This window comes from Lineus longissimus, chromosome 13, assembly GCF_910592395.1.
Source record: "Lineus longissimus chromosome 13, tnLinLong1.2, whole genome shotgun sequence".
Taxonomy (NCBI): Eukaryota; Metazoa; Nemertea; class Pilidiophora; order Heteronemertea; family Lineidae; genus Lineus; species Lineus longissimus.
Genome location: NC_088320.1, coordinates 15,816,113 through 15,836,301, shown reverse-complemented (window position 1 = coordinate 15,836,301; position 20,189 = coordinate 15,816,113). Strand labels below are relative to the sequence as shown.

The 20,189-nt window shown below is 41.9% G+C and overlaps 2 protein-coding genes across 2 annotated transcripts in view; one reads left to right on the top strand and one right to left on the bottom strand.

Moving 5' to 3' along the window:
* Nucleotides 1–3,811: 3,811 nt before the first annotated feature.
* On the top strand, nt 3,812–6,354 carry LOC135497726 (uncharacterized). Its single transcript, XM_064787559.1, has 2 exons — nt 3,812–4,855; nt 6,238–6,354. Exons 1-2 carry the CDS (start codon nt 3,812–3,814, stop codon nt 6,352–6,354), a joined length of 1,161 nt encoding a protein of 386 aa, XP_064643629.1.
* Nucleotides 6,355–6,564: 210 nt separating this feature from the next.
* The window catches only part of LOC135498053 (xylulose kinase-like), a 28,292-nt gene continuing 14,667 nt past the window's right edge, over nt 6,565–20,189 (bottom strand). The window contains exons 9-18 of the mRNA XM_064788202.1: nt 18,778–18,837; nt 16,832–16,954; nt 16,469–16,584; nt 15,756–15,871; nt 14,545–14,621; nt 13,529–13,625; nt 10,660–10,718; nt 9,234–9,321; nt 8,917–9,011; nt 6,565–7,963 (exon numbers count right to left, since the gene is read on the bottom strand). Of these exons, the coding sequence (XP_064644272.1) occupies nt 7,904–7,963; nt 8,917–9,011; nt 9,234–9,321; nt 10,660–10,718; nt 13,529–13,625; nt 14,545–14,621; nt 15,756–15,871; nt 16,469–16,584; nt 16,832–16,954; nt 18,778–18,837 (891 nt within the window). The 3' untranslated portion in view covers nt 6,565–7,903. The remainder of the gene's footprint in view (nt 7,964–8,916; nt 9,012–9,233; nt 9,322–10,659; nt 10,719–13,528; nt 13,626–14,544; nt 14,622–15,755; nt 15,872–16,468; nt 16,585–16,831; nt 16,955–18,777; nt 18,838–20,189) is intronic.

Genomic DNA, 20,189 nt, shown 5'->3' with positions numbered 1-20,189 from the left:
CCTTTTGGGACGACCCCCCAATTTGGGTTCAGGCATCAGCGCAAATCCAATGATGTGGAATCTAGAGTCGAACATCCAGCGATCGACATCTAGGATCCAGCATCCAGATTTTTCCCATTGTATTGCACAGATAGCGCTTTCGCACTAAAATGTGTGATACATGTGATATGGGCTCGTACTGGGAACTACTTCATATCGTTGCTCCGTCATCGGCTAATTCTTTTTAATAAAGTCGCATTTATTTGTATAAATAAGTCTATTCCAGCGAGTATTAATTATATAAATACATTTTCTAAACGAATCATAGCAGTTGCGTGGAAAATATTTTATTGGTAGGTGGATATTATTTGGACCTATATCTCATGTGATCACGTCAATTGCGGGCGCTTACAATTACGGCGAGATCTCGCCATGTGATGACGTCCAAAATGTGAGAGGCTTGTTAAAGACAGTCACGTGATCAGACAGCCTCGATGTGAGAATGGGTTTTTCCAACACCCCTGCAAACACTGTAGGCCCCACTGTAGGCCAATCTAGCGGGCTAGCGATATTGCGTCCGCGTTTTAGATTGCTCCCGCTTCTAGAACCAACATGACCCTTCACTTTTCAAGATTCTTGAAAAAACCTGTGTTTTCACCAAAATGTCACTTTTTTGTTCCAAACGGTCAATTAAATTTGTCAGTATCATTCCAAATCCTAACACTTGGGAAACCTTGCATAGAACTAACAATCAAAAGCACTTTTGATAGCACTATATCTCGGCAGCACACATATCACAGTGATGCTTTGCCCAAGTTGTCAGCTTCGTGCCGTCAGACTTTTGCCACATTTTATACACCACCAGACATCCAATCAAATCAAACTAAACATCGTAAACATCTCATTAGTTATGTGAGCGTGAAAAGCACGTTTTTAGTGACCTAGCCGTTGAATGATACCAGAATGACTGTTCGGGGACGACCTGACTGCATCAATGGCATGGAAAGGGAAGTAAGTTGTAAAAAATTACTTCACAAGTGTACATTCCGCCTGTACTGTCAAAATGAAGAGCGCATAGCAGTGTTTTGTAGGCGAACCGAAACCTGTGGAGGTAGCCATTTTTGGTTGTTGCTCCGCGATGAGACCTAGACGTTGGTGCCAGTGTCAGAAGTGTAGCGTATGGCGCTGGGAACGAGTTTGACTGTAGGCCAGCATAGCCGCTGTTTTGGGATGGGTCTGACCAGGGACCTAATTAGGCTACACGTGGATCATATTACTAGGAGGCCTATCTTTGATATGGTCGGATGGTGATAGACATCCACCTGGCATTGTGTTCCTCATCTGTGTGCATTGTATTTTTTTCCGAATTTGTACAGAGATTGTTGGAATATTCCCCTCTTCGGTGACATCATGGCTTTTAAGGTCCCAAAGTTAGCGTTATCGAAGAAAGCCAACTCTATAGACTTTTGATCCATTATGTGCCTGTGGTTACAGATCCCAAACAACAAAACACCTCTTCTTACAATGCCCTCTTGCTCAAAACATCAGAGCTGACCTTCTTCAGGACCTTGGACAACTGCCTTCCTTTAATCATGTATTTTTCACTTTAAACCTAAACCAAAAGCTTGTCATTTTACTTCACGGGCACCAAGCGTTCCCATGTATAATCAATCAAAAGATTGTTTCTCGCGCAGCCAAATTTACTGGGGAACTGCTTGGTGTCACTTAGACTTTTTTGTGATTGTTATTGCTGTTACATACCTAGTGTGTTTTGGTTTTGTCGGTAATTCTACAGACTTCAAAGGCACAGAAACACTTGGCATAGTATCAAGTTTTATTATTCTTTCGCTGGACACGATGACCTCTCCGGGCTGAGAAAGACTCCAAAACATGTGTCCACCATAAGGGGCTGTAAATTATATTCTGTGTACGATGAGATGACGGTAGTGAGAGATCAAATAAAGTTCAGTGTTATAATAGAAACCAACCGAGTCACTTGAGGATTTTTACCGCTCCTCTTTCCCGAAGTAGAAACCCCCAGAGTTTCGACAGGTTTTGTTGTTTTGTTTTTTCCCCTCCATTTTCTTCCTTTCTTTTTCATATTGCCTTGCGGCTCAAATATAGAATATATGTCTGTACCAAACTGTACAGCCAGGGCTGCTAATGTCCCCTCGGGGACTTTAGCCCTGGCTAAATTCATCTTTGTATATTAAATATGTTTTTTGTCATAATAAAATACAAAAAAAATGTCTTCCACTGGAATATCTAGCATGCAGTTTGTTAGAGGAACTACATTACATCACTGGGCGGGGCTGCAAGATGGACGATACGGAAATGAGGAACTAATTACCCTGATCCTGCATGACGACAAGAAAAAGGGATGCATGGAGAGGATCCGGGAGACTGATGCCCTTATCATTGATGAGATTTCGATGACTCAAGATGAACGTGGAATCAGGTGGAGTTTGTCTGCAGGAAAGTGAGGGGGAACAATAGGGTATTCGGGGGATACAGGTTGTGGCCAGTGGAGACTTTAGGCAGTTACCACCTGTGGCTGCCCCCCATTATGGTGACTTTGGTGAATTTGCGTTTCTTTCGAGTACCTTTATTACATGTTTTCCTCACCATATAAACTTGACAGAAGTTAAAAGGCAAAATCAGGCAGAATTGGTGAGAGCAGTCCATGAACTATGTGATGGGCCCCTATCACAAGAAACGTTGGCATTTATCAAGTCTTTGGAAAGACCAATTCAACAAGTTTGTGTGATCATTTGCAGCACAAATCTTGATTGTGAATTTTATAATGCAGAAGAATTGGATAAACCGCAGGGTGAAATGAGGAATTACCAAAGTCAGGACTCTGGTAGGAAGGCGTTGCTGTTTAAATGTGCTGCACCCAAGGTTCTGCAGTTGAAAGTTGGCTGCCCCGTGATATTAATCCGAAATGTTAGTGACATTTTGATGAACGGTTTGACAGGGACAGTGCTGGCATTGGGTGATGATGAAATCACAGTTGACTTCAAAGTAAAAAGGTTTCCAAGTAAAGCGCCACCGGTTTGAGGCCATTGACCAAAATACAGGACAAGTTGCTGCATTTAGGAACCAGTTTCCACTGAAGCTTGCCTATGCCATTACTGTGCACAGAGCCCAAGGGAAAACCATCGATCGTCTCAAGGTTGACTGTCACAACTTCTTTCAGGCTGGGCAGATGGGAGTTGCAGTGGGTAGAGCCACTTGTTCAACTGGCCTTCAGATTGTGAACTTTGATTTGGCTGGTGCAAGTATGAGACACCCTCCAGATGTGTATACGTTTTATGCCACGGAGACACCAACCATCCCCCTGACGAAGGAATGGCATGCTGCAAGAAGGTTGTGAATGATGAAGATGGTAAGTAACAGTAGGGTCATCCATTGACCAAATAATTTACAATTGGGGGGGGGGGGTCTCAAAATCCCCCCACCCCCCATGCACACCACCTCTCAGCCACAATATAAAGCTGATGATATATATTTTAAAATCAGGTATTGAATTTATGCCCAATAACTGGAGTGACTGTTAAGTGCTTTTGGTAAGTTAAGTAATACGCAAAAGAAAACAGGAGCTCATATAGAACCCCCTTATTTGATATTGTAATTCCTGCTTTAATTACCGGCATGTCATTCTTTTTACAGGTGCATTTCAAGAGACACTGACAGCCGACAAGGAGTCAGATTCATCAGAGGGTACACACCAACCACTGTCAGGCATGCCAGGGCCTGGGACAGAGCATGAGACAACAAAAGAGCTGCCACCCTTAAGAGAAATCCGTGATGAGGATTTGTTGATGAGGCTATGGAGAATGCAAAACCAGTTGGGGAGGAAAAGGAGCAACTGCTTTTACGAGCTCAAATGGATGAACTTCTTAAGGAACGTAAAAATGAACTCACTCATTTCCTCAGCTGGATTTTTACTCACTATAGCCTCATCATGGATAAGGAGAAACCTACCACATCAAAGGGATGGGCAAAAGTGTTTGGGGCTGGTGGCGAATATGGTTTGCTTACATCACAGGATTACAAAACCAAGTTGCACTTTCTGTTTAATGCCAAGGATTATTCCCAGATTCAGCTCAAGTGTGCCACTAGGATAGCTCGGAACGTTATTCATAAAATTGTTCGTACAGACGCTGCTAAGGTAATAGAAAAGCAGGTGGACGACATTCAGGTGGTGAGAATGATGCCAGAATCTATGGATGACATTGATGGTCCGATGCAGGGGAAGATTCGTTATATAAGGGGTGCATGTGTAGCAAAATGTCTCTTCAAATTAGGCCAAAGTGTCCGCAGGTGTATTGGCAGGCCAACTGAGAGAAGAGTGGCGTACACGCAGAGGAGTATCTTGTCTCAGTTAAAAGTGAAAGAGCAAGACATTTTTGCTTCATCAGAATTCATGGACAGCCTTGAGGAAACTGCCTTTCGACAGGGTCCGGGTCGCCAACTGGTCAATATTTCTGATGAAGCATTTAAGTTCTTTTGTGATCTATTTCTTTTGTTAGGAAGGACATTCTCTCCAGAAAGGTACCATATTTTTGGTGAAAATCTCCTTGCAATTGCAAGGAACACTGCTCAGGAGAATCAGAGTCTAATGCATAAGTGGTTCACTTTATTTGATTTTATTACACCACATGATGAAGCTGAAGATGAAGGGATGGAAGACATGTTCCTTGTGACACTCAATGACCTTTACTACAGCATTTCCTATCACTTCACAAGGATCATGTTCAAGGAAATGCTATTCCTCTTGAAAGAAGACCTGCCTCGCAAGAAGAAGCAAGCTCTCTGTTTCCGTTGGGTCCAAAGGCTGGATCACAAAAAAGACCAACCAACACTGAAGGCCGTGAGAAGAAAAAAAGGAAGAAGGATGGCAACTCTTCAGCTACAGATACCATTGCTGCTAGTAGTAGTAGCAATATCCAAGATTCAGGGGACTTTAAGTGTGGCAACTGCCAGCTCATTTGTGTAGAGGAACCAAAAAGACCATATGACGAAAGTATTGGATGTGACCGCTGTGGCATATGGTTTCACGATGGATGTGTGAACATTGTTGGTGACAAACACTTTCTGTCGAGGAAAAATTTTTTCTTCAGGAGTATCCAGGCAGACACTGGAGCTTGAATTTGCCAATTATCAAGCAGCAGCCCTAGACACAGTGAAACTCGACATAAAGAACAAGAATGTTGGTAGTCAAGTCGGTTCCTGGTGATGCTCATAGCCGGAAATATTCTGCAAACCAGCTGAAGGAATTTAAATCTGTGTATTACAAGTCCTGAATACATAGGCCTAATCAGGATGACAAAGTACTGCCTTGTGTTGTCAATGAGTAACTAGTGTTTTGGCCTTTTCTTGTCTCAGCCTTGGGCAATGTGGTTGTCAGTCTGCTCTCAGGCCTTCTTGTAAAGTAATACATGTAGTAACTGGTCTTTGGCCTTTCCCTAATAAGTCTCAGGCCTTCTTGTACTTAACATAGGGTGATTGTGAATCATACAGACAGCCATTTCAGAGTTTCATATTCTTTGTTGCAAATTCAGATGTTGTAATTTTGACGTATTTTAATCTTTGTGCGTAATTTTGTTTGTTTTTAACATGTTTACTGGATGATTCTGAGTGAATCTTGCATACAGCAATTTCAGTTTTTCTGCTGTTTCTAAATACCGGTATGTACATTTGTACTTAGCATTTGTTCTCAGTTGTAGATGTTGTAACTATGACCTTTTTATTTCATACTGATTTTAGATTATCATTATATAGATAGACAACTAAGAGTATGTGAGGTTTGTAAGTCAGGGGAGGTTGAGGATGTTTCTCACTTCCTTGCGACATGCCCTATATATGCTTCTTTAAGGGCAAAGCTCAATGCCAGTTATGATACAAGTAGTCTCCATTTTCTGTCTGTGTCGGATCTGACTAAAATATATCTGGAAAATCCTTCACCTCCCTCTGCAGAGATAATCAATGAGTTCTTTAAACAGCGTAACTCTGTATTGCCCTGATTCCCTTGGCATTACTATGATTCTATCTTTAAATAGTTGTGAGCTTATTTTGTATACCCTGTAATTTCTTATGATATATTTTGTAATTATGGTATGTTACCGTTGGCCCCTAGTGGGCGTTTTTAGTGTAATAAAAGAATTTGAATTTGAATTTATGTTCTCTGAATTGATGTATTTGTCTCATGAGTCTGATTAGTCGATGTTCATTAACACAACAGTCTTTTTTCAGACTGATGTGACTGAACTTCAGAAAGAGGTGTGCAGAATCATCCGAGCAGGAGAAATCTGTCAGAATGAAGAACCACCACCCCCACTTTCCAGCGCCTTTGAACGTCCGGACAAGTAGGAAGCCATCAACAGATACTGGAGTGGAAAACACTACGTGGAGCATGTGGGGAAATAACTTGTGCGGGACTTGCAGAATCCAGTGTAAACTGTATGTGGTGGGAGCTAATTTGGTTGGACGATCATAGGAATCTGGGGTCATGATGAAGCTATTGCAACTTGCATGCCCTTGGGCCTTGATTTTGTACGGGTCCTGTTAACAAACATAACAGTATTGGCATTTTCTATAAGCAATGTATTTTAAATTCTAAATTTTAAAATTTTGTACAGATTAACAAATAGCTGAACACAATTTTTGAATTTTGTACTTACACCTGAAAAGTAGGTGACATTGACATGAGTTTTTGATAATATGTACAGATACCCAATAGGTGTCTACATATCAAATTTGAACAGTTTAGGACAATTAATGACGAAACGTGCCACCTTTGCTGAAATTTTCGAGTCTGACCTCTTCAAAAGCAGGTTTTTGAAACAGGATACGGACGACGACGACGACGGACACTGCGGTGTTATGTAGACTCCCCTACAGTGAGCCAAAAACAGGTTATAGGAAATTCATAAAATTAAAAACATATATTTGCCAGTTAAAAGGGTTGAGTGTTTTTCATGTTGGCCAAAGGCTCAGGAATGTGACCAAATCACATACCAAACGAGAGTGGTGTTGCACAAAACTCATTAGGGTAGGCCTCCCCCATGCGGAAGAATAACACTCAGAATAAATTTCTAGACTTTTCTTTCCTGAGCTTTACTGTACCGCACAGACCTTTTGCAACCCATATATCCCACTATTAGCCAATATTCCACTGACTTAACGTTGTCAACTACGACACCAGCTGCCCAGGGCTGTGTAACATAACTATTTGTGATCACACTATTACAGTTAAGTGAAAAGAGGTCAGCCAAGTATTTTTGGCAATAGTCGTAGTTCCACCTATCATAAAACCCCGTGTTTTTTCAAGACCCGTGTCTTCGCCGTGTGTCAAAAAAACCGGGGCGCACTTACACCTATCAGTGGTGTTAGATAATGGTTAATAATGGTAGGGAGCTCTCCTGTGTTTTTTTCCCGTTGGAGGGGAATTTCGCGGGCGCAATACTGAGGCAACTACACCGCGCCATCTGTCGCCGGGTCTTAGAACTTGCAATTGCCGGGGCTATTCAGATTCCACCTATCAAAAAACCTGTGTTGAACACGGGTTTAAATTAGCCCCCGATTAGCCCCATCGAGCTCGATGGGGCTAATAGACACGGGGATTTGACACACGGGTCTATTTAGACACGGCAATTCATAGGTGTAAGCGCAAAAGACACGGGGATTTGATAGGTGGAAGTACGACTAATATCTATCTGAAAAACACTTTACAAGTAAACTATAACATGCATAATATGATATCACCTTATTCTCAAATACCTTTGTTGATACACAGCGCCCGCTGTACTTTTAATCGTCTATATAAAATGCTACTTGATTTGATAGTTCAAAATCACGACGTCCAGCTATCCATCTCTCCCTCCAACTCGTATCATACGACACCGTATTGCATTCCTGTCTAGCTTTGGCTCACGATTGTCTCCAGCTTCCTGTACATAGCCACCATCGGGGTGTATACCTAGAGGACGGAGAGAAAGTCAACGTCAGAAATATCCTAGCAGCAGGGTCAGCAACAATCAACAGCAAAGTACATAGATAGTGCCACTGCAAAAACAACTTTTGATTCCTTAGTCATAGCAAAACTTACTGCAGAGTGTGGTCAGCCAGCAATTCATGAGCAAACTGGGCATTCATTTCCAAACCGCGCAGAGTTCACCGTCCTTGCCTATGCATGATTACCGCTTGTGAGAGATTGTTAGCCAATCAGGTCATGGCTGTTCGTACTAGGGACGCGAGTCAAAATAGTCACATCATTTCTGGTGTGTATTGTGTAGCGTAGATCAACTAAATGATGAATGGCCAATTGGCAAATGCTGGGCGAGTAAAAACTTGGGCCTAGAATGGTGCAGGCACCGGAATTTCTGGCAATGCTGCTCCTTGAAATCCAGGAATTCCCAGAAAACTCTATCTGTGAATGTATTGTGCCTGCACATTGGAATAAATCACCCATTCTTTAGGTCATGCCTGAATCATGCATTCTAAAATACCTGGATTTAAAATGCACCACACTTTACAGTGTAAATGCACTATGCGCAAACGAAGCCTCTTTCAGAATTCAGCTGTTATGGTTAGGCAACTAACAGCTTGGGTTGGTGCAAAAATTTAGAAGCTGTCAAAACGTGTTGAAATTAAAACCAATTTGTCGTTGTTTAATTTGAGATATTTTAGAGTAGAAATTGATACCTCACTGTCGGTATTGATTGTCTCACCAAAACCGCGAGGATGGAGCAAAAATGTTGGCCAAAACCTCAGCTACCCATCGGTTTTGGTCTACATTTTATCTCCACCCTTGCGTTTCGGTGAGACAATCAATACCAACAGTGTGGTATCAATTCATGATCGGTGTGAATGTGTCATCTCAGTCAACTCAACAACACACAACCTCACTCTAGGAAGCAACAGGGAACCTACCTCATACGCCCCGGGGCTAGGGGCCACTGCTAGCACCATTCCGGGAGCATTCTTTACAATATCTACAAATGCAAACTTCTCCCCACCAAGCAAGCCTGCAAAGAAAACAGATATGTAACAACAATGGAACATACTTTTACCGACACCTCTCTCTAATGCATTTCCTTTGTGAAATACAGCAGTCCGGGAGTATTATTTTCATTGACATTGGCAAAAAGCAATAATGATTCTCTAAAAGTGTACTCATTGGTAGGCCTGAGTATCTACAGGACAAAACATGTAGAGACTATTACTGCAGGGTTCAAAAGGGTCCTTACCATGTTTAGCTCGGTAAGCACATCCCAGGCAGGCCGAGTTGGCCACATCCAGTGTAAACACAGGAGCATTGAAGACATCTGCTAGCACCTGCAGAACACAAGTAGTCAATCACCCATCAAAAACACACTGAACTACTCTAGTTTCTCATTTCTAACGTCCAGCCAGATCTTTACAAAGTGAACATTTCTAGGCCCGTAATGGGGGAAAATTGAGGCCTTCTATTCAAGCCACTATTGCCATTGATGTTGCTGGTCAATCAATCAAGAAACTTACTTCCGTCATGGGCCTACCAAAATGAACACATACACTGGCTTACTGCAGTGGACGTTAGGCCGAAGTTACATAGATCTCATTCGTTCATTTCCCAGGACTCATTTTCCCCTTTTGCTTTCGTTCCCCTGTAAAAGCACGGCCTTGTGGCGTGCATTCACCGAGGAATGAAAGAAAAACCCGGAAAGTGACTCGTGGTAAATGAACGAATGAGGTCTATGTAACTTCGGCCTTAGGTGTGCGAAACCAGAGTATAACAAATTGATATCAAGAGGCTTAACAATTTCACTGTGGGTGAAGAGCTGTAGCCCAATGACATGCATGTCACGCCATTTCCTACTAAAAGTTTAGTTCAATAACACCAGCGCTTGGTCGCAACACAATAGCATTTTCCTCTGTTGTATTTGAATCATCAATGACCCACACAGTCCGCCATGTCAATTTCAATGTATTTTACACAGGAAACCTATTTTGCAGTAAAGTCAACATTACCCAGAACAAGGTTCGGTAAACCGAAACGTTGAAATTGATGACGTTGTGGAGTTGTTTATTTATTTTCACAATAGTAAAGTCAACATTGACAAAATTTCAGGGTGCAGTCGTGGTCAGTGCAAAGTTTTGAAGAGACAAAAAAGGGCAGGACAGGATGTAGTGATTTATATGACATGTAAGTTTTTAAAAGAAAATCCAAGAACAGGTGTTAAAATGAGAGCGATATTCAAAATTTCTCAACATTTTTATGCCAACTATAGGTGTCTCCTAAAGGGGATCAGTGGCAGTGGTTTGAGCACCGTGCTTACAACCAGGAGGTCATAGGTTTAATACTCAGACGGATCAGCACTGTTTCATCTTTGAGTCCTTGAGCAATGATCTTAAGCCTACTTGCTTCTCTCCATCCAGGACTTAGTGGGTACCAGGCTTGCCTGGGAAGTTAACCTGTGACAGACCAAAAACTCCCAGTCGCCTAATGGTTCGGAAACCGGAATAAGCTCCGGCCGAATCAGGCGTTCGCGACTCGGGCTGTATCCCAGCTGACTTTAACTTTTAATTCTAATAGGTGTCTGCTCAATAGCTATCACATCTGGCACACTCTCTGTTAACAGGTTAACACCTGCAAACTGAGATGCAATATGCATCATGACAGCTTCTCATTACCTGTAGTATTGCTTTGTTGGCTGAGGCCCCACCTGTCGCCAGGATCCTCGTGTTTGGTTCTGAAATCAATCACATGACAGATAAGGTGGCGCTTACCTTGAAAATCCACCGACAAATCTTGGGTGACGATCATGCCACTTAACCCTGTAAAGTGTAACTGCCACCGTCGCCGAATTGCGATGAGCACCTTTGCGTTATTCACCATCGACTTTTATTGAAAAGATTGTCACCTACGCAGTCTTCCCACCCACTGACAGATGGCGTGCAGGTAGTAGATCAATTCTATGGCCGTTTCCTGTGGTCGCAACAGTTAATAAATCATACCATTGGAAAGAAGTTTTTCTGATTATAATAGCAGTGATCTTTTTATGACGAGCCAAAGCACACAGCAAAAGCAGCCTCAGTAAAGACAACATTTTGGCCCAAAGTTTACAAAAAACACGTGGGATATTAGTACCACGTTAAGACGTCTTCATGTGTACGCCCGCATACAAACTGTACTAAAGACTATTGTTACGTTAAAACATCGCAAAACTGCGACACCGTGGCAAATTTTTCTACATTCGGCCCATATAAACCAATTTTATGTGTGCTGCATCATGCTTTATTTCTCCTGAAATAATAGTGAATGTACTCATATTACCAGAAAAGTTTTCCTCCAAAATGTATTTTTTTAGGCAGTGATCACATTTTTGCAAACGATGTTCCCAATCAAGCAATGATCAAGTGTAAAGAAATATAGTTCTCGTTTGAATTGACCTCTGTGACACTGAAATTCATATCATATGAGCGCTTCTGAGATCAGTCTCATCAATGGACTTGTCGTTCGTGCAGTCAAGTAAGGCTAGACAAATGCTGTTGGTTGTTTGATAGTCCGGCATTTGCGTTGTCAGATTTAGGGCTTTTATACACATGTCAGCTCTAAGATCTCATTCAGAAGAGAAAATGAAATGGTCCATGGACCATGTGCTCACCTGTGGTGCAATCACATGAAAGATTTGTTATCACATGTGAAGAAACATCTTTATACTAGTGCACACACATACATAAACAGCAGTGTTTTCCACAAGATTTCAGTTTAATAGGGTGTGGCGTTTTTAACCCTTTTTGGCGCGCTCGGCAAAAAAAAAATTTTTTTAAAGACATTTGTTTGTTTGGTTTTGGAAATTTAATGACTTTTAAGGGTAATTTATGTCATTTAGAAGCAGAATTGGGCATTGTAAGGTGCTTAAAACTCCTCAGGGAGGTATTTTCACTTAAAAAAAAAAAAAAAAAAAAAGATTTTTGTCCCCCCCTCCCCAGGAGGTCGGCCCCCCCGCCTGAACGGGGCGGCCCGCCCCGTTATAATGGCCTGTGGAGAAGGCTCAAACATTAGGCCTACACACAATCATGCTTGATACAGACTCAGTCAGTCACTGAGTCAGTCAGTGCATCCATCTCCAATCTGGCTATCAGCATACACTTTCAAACCCTGAGCCGCCATAGTCAAAATGATAAGCCACCAACAAAGACACAACTTACTATGTACTGTTCTCTTTGGCTAGATGTGTTGAGATTTTTAACTAAGAATAGCAAGTCAGCAGTCTCAGACCATGTGACTGTTACAGCTAGCTGCAGCTCTATTTTCATGAAGTGCTAAACCACACAAGTACCAATTAGTTTACAGATATTATGCTATGATGTAACAATTCTAAGGAATCAGATGTAACACTTTTAGTTTTACATCTGATGTTTTATGGGTTTTTTAAAAACAGTCCAGGTCTTTGTATTTGTAGACATAGGCCTACAATACTCAAAGCAAAAGTGAATATCAAATTTAATTTAATAAGTTTCAGTTTTCAATATTTCTTGACAAGGTATCATTATAAGGTGAGATTAACATTTTGGCCCCTGGAGGCCAAACTGGGAATCATAAAAAGCTGGGGTTTGGTGCGGAAGTAGGGGCCACCCAAGGATATACTTGTGCCAAGTTACAGTTCAGTAGCTTCAGCGGTATCTGAACATGCCACTTTTGTCTAACAGTGGTGCCATCGGGACACTTTGTCCTCCTTGACCTTGAAAAGTATATCGAAAAACGAATATGGTGGATATATGATGTACTCTTGGTAAAAGTACCTACCATATTTTTTTCCAATTTTTCAGACCAGTATTAAGCAAGCAATCGCATATTTTCACTTTTGATATTTGGCCGCCTATTGGCCAAAGTATGATTCGTATAACGCCATGATTCGGATTCTGAGTAGGGGTCACCCAGGGGTACATTTGTACCAAGTTTGAGATCTCTGGCTAAAGCGGTTACAAAACGTGCCACCATTGACTAACGGCGGTGCCGCGATCAAACTTTGACCTCTCTGACCTTCAAAAGTAGGTCAAATCCAAAACCCGGAGGATATATGATGTGTCCTTGGTAGAAGTACCTACCATATTTTTTTCAAAATTTTTTAACCAGTATTAAGCAAATTATTGCAGATTTTCAATTTTGACCTTTGGCCCCCTGGTGGCCAAACCGTGAGTTACATGAGGTCAGAATTTGGTCTCTGAGTAGCAGTCACCAAGGGGTACATGTGTACCAAGTTTGAGTTCAGTAGCTTTAGCGGTTACGAAACGTGCCACTAGTGTCTAACGACGACGACGGACGGCGACGACGCTGCGTCATTGTAAAGGCTCACAGGTGAGCCAAAAACTGGACCCACCGCAAAAAATTTGATTTCCAGGTAAAATTACGTCGGGGCCTAGGGGAATAAGCACTTGTGCTGGCAGTGGCTCTAGGTGTTACAGGGTAAAGTCGCTCGGCACCAGGACTATTTTGTCTGCTTTGCAGAGTGCCACAGAACATGGAGAATGCAGAATACCTGACACAACAACTCACCTATCTTGAAGCCACTATTCTCAGCATGTAGTCTCTTAGCAAGAAACTGACCTTCTATCAGGGCTCGAATCTCCGTCGCATTGGAAAAACTTCCCACCTGAAATCAACAACATGGCTTATGTACTACTATTTGTACCTGTACTTTTAAAGAAGCGGGCAGCTTTTTATTTCAATAAGTTTGTTCTCCTTTTTAATCATAATAACCTATTTTTCCTTAAACTGTTTAACATTTTCCCAATTTTTTCAAAACTTTGACATAATAGTCGTACTTCCACCTATCAAATCCCCGTGTCTTTTGCGCCTACACCTATGAATTGCCGTGTCTAAATAGACCCGTGTGTCAAATCCCCGTGTCTATTAGCCCCATCGAGCTTGATGGGGCTAATCGGGGCCTAATTTAGACCCGTGTTCAACACGGGTTTTTTGATAGGTGGAATCTGAATAGACACGGCAATTGCAAGTTCTAAGATCCGGCGACAGATGGCGCAGTGTAGTTGCCTCGGTATTGCGCATGCGAAATTCCCCCTCCAACGGGAAAGAAACACAGGAGAGCTCCCTACCTACAGTGCACCTGTCGCCGGGGCTATTAACCATTATCCAACACCACTGATAGGTGTAAGTGCGCCCCGGGTTTTTTGACACACGGCGAAGACACGGGTCTTGAAAAAACACTGGGTTTTATGTTAGGTGGAACTACGACTAATATTTATCAGCAGACACAACTCCTGGTGTGAAAACCTTTACCCGCCACGTGAGTGCATGGAGATCGAGTTTGAACTTAACGTCACCCCGCAGTCAAGATGGCAAAGCAGTACACCCACTTGAGACAAAGTTCAGGGATCTGGGGAGGAACAAGAGATGACAGCCATGTTTATCAGAGACATACAATGTAGGCCTGGTTCTACAGCATAGCATGTCACTCCCATGAGAGAAAATTCCAAACTAAGAAGAAGAAAGAGAGATATTTTAGATATGGACCAGTGTCAATTAGAAAAATTATAAAGCCAGAGTTGTACCTTTTTTCCAGTTGCATCAAAACGGTGCACACCCTTTGCATTACTCGGAATTATTTCTTCAACATCGTAGTAGAAACCTGAAAGCATACGATTCACACTACATATAAAGTGTTCAGATGCAAATATCGCTAAAGATACTTGTGAAGAATTGAGATAACTGTCGTATATGTGAATATGTTTGCGAATATGAAAACAGCAAAACCCCTTTTTACACCGTCACCGTGAAAAACAAAACTCAGTTTGGGTGATGCAGTGGCCATAGAGGAACTGTTTGGTTAGAGTTGTTCAGGAATTTTGCAAATCGCTCTCATTTTCAAAACTGCTCTCGAATTTTCACCAAACCTACCTCAAATTGATCGTTACATCATGTCCCAGTTGTTCAATTGATTCAAAAGCTCTTTCTGACCACAACCACTCCAGGAAAAGGCCCCATGTTACAGCATAGGAAATGTTACTACACATCATTTACACATGGGTTTCGCGCCATTGAAGAAATGGCATGAAAAATGTTGCAGCACAAATTCTAGACCTTTCCTTGCAATAAGCGTCATCATGACGCGCTGTGTTGGACACACACTTTCAGCATAGGGGCTCATATCCTGCACAAATTAATTATTTTCTGGCGTGGTTGTGGTCGGAATGAATCGTTGAATGTATTAAAAGGAACGATCAATTTTAGGTTAATTGTGAAAATGAGAGCGTTATGCAACATTTCTGATCATTTTGAACCAAACTATAACCCCTGGGGTCCTTCTCATTACCGACCAAAGCCAACCTTCCCGACGATCAATTTCTATCTGCAAACAACTGCTGAATGTTAATCTACTGATAACCAACTCAGATATTTTCATGATCTTTATGAAGTTTATATAAATTTCACCACAATTGAATTAAGGAAACTTGAAAACTCTGTGAATCTAAAAATCCGATAACAAAATTTCAAGTCAGTGCACCGCCATCTTTGTTACACTTTCCCGACCAAAACAAAGATGGCGGCACGTGGATTTGAATTTTTGGTCAAACTATTAGTTTCACAAACTTCTTAAGTTTCCCTTCATTCATATGAGATGAATTTTGAAGGTTTCCTTACAAACGAAATAAAGAGTACAATTATCTTCTCTCAGGTCATAAAGGTGTTACATTTTTAGGTGAGAACCAAAAGTCGGGTTTAGTCTGTTACGGTCGGTAAATAGTATGACCGCTATGTTTACCTATGTTTCCATCATTCCCTTTCGGCGTCTGCTTCAGCAACTCTTCAAATCTATCCCATGATGCCTCAGCACACTCATCACGTATCCTCTCGCGCGTCAAAGAACCATTCTTGAATCTGTAAATGGTAGCAAACCATTCTGTTACCAGGCCTTTCAATTACATGGAGACCTCTACACCCTGCATTTTTTTAGCTTTACCTTTCTCGGGTACTGGTAAAAGTGAGGGTTCTGCTGGAAATCATTTTGTTGCAGGTCACAGCAATAGAAATCTTTCGCCGATGGAGCACTTGACCTCTTGAATCCTGGTGACCGACCGGTCAGTCATTTTGAAATAACGTTTTTAACCAACGAACGACAGGTCGGTCTCAGTGACAGTTTTATTCCCTTGAGCTAGTTTATTGCTTGTTTTAGCGTGTTTGATGTACAGTAGGGTCAGTTAGAGCATGCCTGGGTAGATGGCGCCTCGGTACCGGACTTTGGCGGTTGTATGCAGGCACTATACATCATGAAAGTCAGACCCAATTTCGCAACCACGTGACCACCCTGGGATCCCAGGATTTTCAAGTTTTGGGATTCAAGAGGTTAAAGAGACCTGTAGTTGTATTACAACCACATCGTGCGACTTTTATTTTGATGACTTTCTACCCGACTTTAAACCTGGTGGACAATGTTTAGGATGAGCGAGAAGAATGACTGAATGGTGTTATACTCACACAATCATAGCAAAGTAGTCATCCCTGACCACGGGGTTGCAGCATATGTTCGTATAGTGGGAGGGACGAGGTTCTCGAAGCCAGACGAAAGCACAATCACTGGTACCAAGTGTCACCTGCAAATACACACAGATCATCATGGATCGATCATGTTCACTGTCGGATGTTTCTATGCATCATATAAGCCAGATTAGTGCCTTACCTCGGCAGCCTGACCACTTCTAGATGTAGGTTTAATAATCCAATCTAAAATATTTCGTTTCTAATGGCTTCACTTTTATTTTGCTACAGCCACCAAGTTCCTTCTAGTGCAACAAATCTGACAAAACAGAAAGGATGGAATAAATAGTTGGTTATACTCACTATTATATCTCCCTCTTCCAGCCTCATTCCCGCGAGTGATGCGGGGTTATCACCGGTAAATGCAATCACAGCACAGTCTTTGTGGAACTTGTAACGATCAACAAAGTATCGCGATATTGGACCCTAAAGACAGAACATAGGCCACGGCCGTTAGACAACAATGTGCCTTAACAATTTATTTGATCACATGACTCCTGTGGAATCTCCGATCTGATTGGTTGATCTGCAAATATGACGCCTTCGTGGTAATTTGCATGATTTATGAAGTAATTTCCCTTGACCAACTTTGAACGCGTCGATTATGATAATAAAAGGGAGGGACCCAAATCGGAAGTGAATAATAATTAGGTCATGTGCCAGGAATGGTTACTGCGTAATCAGTTTTTGGGTACTTCGTCAACTGGCGGAGAAATTTGCTGATGCGCCAAATCCCGTGCGAGTTTCTTCGATATTTCGCCGGAAAATCAGTTTAAAACAGGTAAGATCGGTTCATATGCCAAGAATTCGTACATGGTTACGAAGAACCCATATCGAGATACTCTTATGAACCAAGAATAGAAACTAGCAAGGCTTTATAAACGTAAACAGAATGATGAAAAGGGAAAATTATATGGTAATTTCTCATCTTGGTGGTGTATGCTACAATGTGGAACCAACTACACGGCTCGTCGATGGTGTAGCAGGAGATTTGCTTGACCAACTTTGAAAATCGCGAGCCCGGGTCTCCTGGTCGTATTCCTTATTATATACCAAGCCACTTTGGTTACTCAACCCGCCGTTGGCGCGGTGGTCGGCAGGCTATTCATAGTAACAAGACCGAGGGATTTCTCCACAAGTAAAAATTACCTAGCTAACGGCCGTGAGGCACACGTTTACAGGGGTCGAAATATCGGCTAGTCCAACGCCCGGGACTAGCCACTTTTTAACTTGGGCTAGCAGGAAGTGTATAAAATATTTTAGCAATAGCATGACGGACTAGTGCCTTCCCTTGGCAGACAACTTCTAGATGTAGGTTATATAATCCACAGTACACCATCCTTTCACCCCAAGATAATCGTTCAAATCCCGGCAAAAATCCGCGCTAACTCTCACCACTCAGCAAGCCCAACTATGCATACTGTCTATAGTACATTGTATATATGATCGGCTCTGATTGGATGGATGGGTGGTGCTTACTCCCAATGCTAGCACTCCCACTGAATGCACTATGATAAAACATGTGCGTAGATGGGGATGTTTCACTGTTGGAATGCCGCCGAAATTATTCCGATTAATAAATTAGCGGTCTTCGGGAATCTCCATTGAATCATGTGGCATCGTTGTCTGCTGGCTTAGCTCGGGCTAGTAGCTTTTGCCTATGAGCTAGTGCAGTCTGCCTGTAAGCTAGTCCTGGGATAGTAGGGCAAATTTGGATTTTGCAACCCTTGTAACTGCTTTACCTTGAAGTATTATCCCGAGACATTTTGTTTTTATCACATGCCAGGATTCCCAATTACATTAAACTAGCAAATTACCCGTAATGCAGGCGGGTTGAAGGGGGCAAGGCCTGGACTTGAATGGGCAGATGGATTGAATTCCGTTCAATTTGACCTCGAGAAACCTCTCTAAAGACAGCACTTGTCAGTCACGAGGGTGCACTTGATAGTGAATTTCTACTGTATACTATGCAAGGTCTCACTTGAAATGAGGGTCTCAATACTTGTAAGTGATTGTCCACCTCTGATTGGGAGGTCGGTTCACTGTCTCAATTAACGATATTAGTGAGGAAAAAAACAACTTTACAACGTTGCAAAATTCGACGTTTCAGTTCTTTCTCACCTTTTTCAAGAATGCACGATAGACCCACTGTCTCAAGACATGAGACTTATTTTATCATGTTTATTTTGTGTATTTTGGCAGTCAGTAGATGAGAACATCATCTACTCATACATCTCTGACAAACTTACCAGGTTCTGATAGGACGGTATAGGATCACCTAATTTTTCAACCAAGCCAGCACCACAGAACTGAAATGATGATAACAACTATGATGAGACTTCTACAGTGCAAAATCTAATATGGTTTCACCACTCAAAAGCCGCGTTCTCACTAGACGTTTAAATCGCTTTGGACCAGTTCCAAATCGTTTTATCCCGCTAAATCGCTTTACCCATTCACACTTAAAACGCTTCTGAATCGCCGTATTCAAAACACTTCCTAAACCGTTTTCGAAGTCGATTCAGCTAGATCGCATTGGCTGAATCGCTTTGTATTTGTGTGTGAATACTCGAAGCAATTTACCCAGATCGCATCACCTATACGCATGCGTATTATCTACTTCCTGTTTTAGCACTAGAGAAAACATGCGGGAGTATCTGTCATTTCATGATCTCTCATCCACACGAATTGCCCTTCTCATTCTCGTGTCCTGTCTCTCAATACAATGCTGCAACCTGTCGCACAAATACATAAACAGTTCCCGAGTTATACGAAGATTTTCAAGCCAGTGTGAATCTTCTCGCCATAGAAATCCTTCCATCACACTGTCCCAAAATATTCGAAGCCGAGATTAACACCACATACGCCGTTCCATACGGAGCCGAGGCCTGTTCACCTCCTGCATCCTCCCAGCAATGAACAATAACATGAATGCGAATGCTTTGTTGCATGATGAAAGTTCGCATCATTTGAGCCCTCCTAGCATGTCTCCGACGCAAAAATGCATCATACTGGTGTTGTCTGCGGCAGACAAACATACCATTCATCAGGACGAACATTGCCATGAACATCCGCAGCCTTGCTTGTGGCTTATTAGGCCCATTCTCATTATTATTCTCCGAAACAAGACCACCATTGATTTTTTTAAGCCTTTTAGCAGTTAAATTGTCAATGTTTGACCGCGACGCATCAACTACTGCGTGGGGTTGTGAATCTGAAATTTTGATATGATATTCCTGACAGTCGGGCAAGTAAATGGTGAAAAATAAACTGGTAGTTGACCACGGAAATTTTTTGATAATCGACAAATTAGACAGACATTGATATTTCCACTCTTTTCAGCCAACTGGCAGAAAAATCTCAAAACACGCCCCCTATTACCCAATTAGCAAAATTCGAAATTATTTTTTTCATCAAATAATTTCTTTATATCTGTAGACTTGCCACAACAAATATTTTTTCAATACCTCTCCAAATATGTACTTGAGAGTTAAAAACATGCACTCGTCTAATTGATAGGCCTCGACCCTCCAACCTATGAATATTCATTAGTGGTCTTGTCTCCTCCTCGGTATCATTTTGGGCGCATCCATCTTGGAGCTGCTGACCTTGAACTTTGACGTAGTTTGCAATTCAGCAACAGGTAGCACTTGGATTTGAA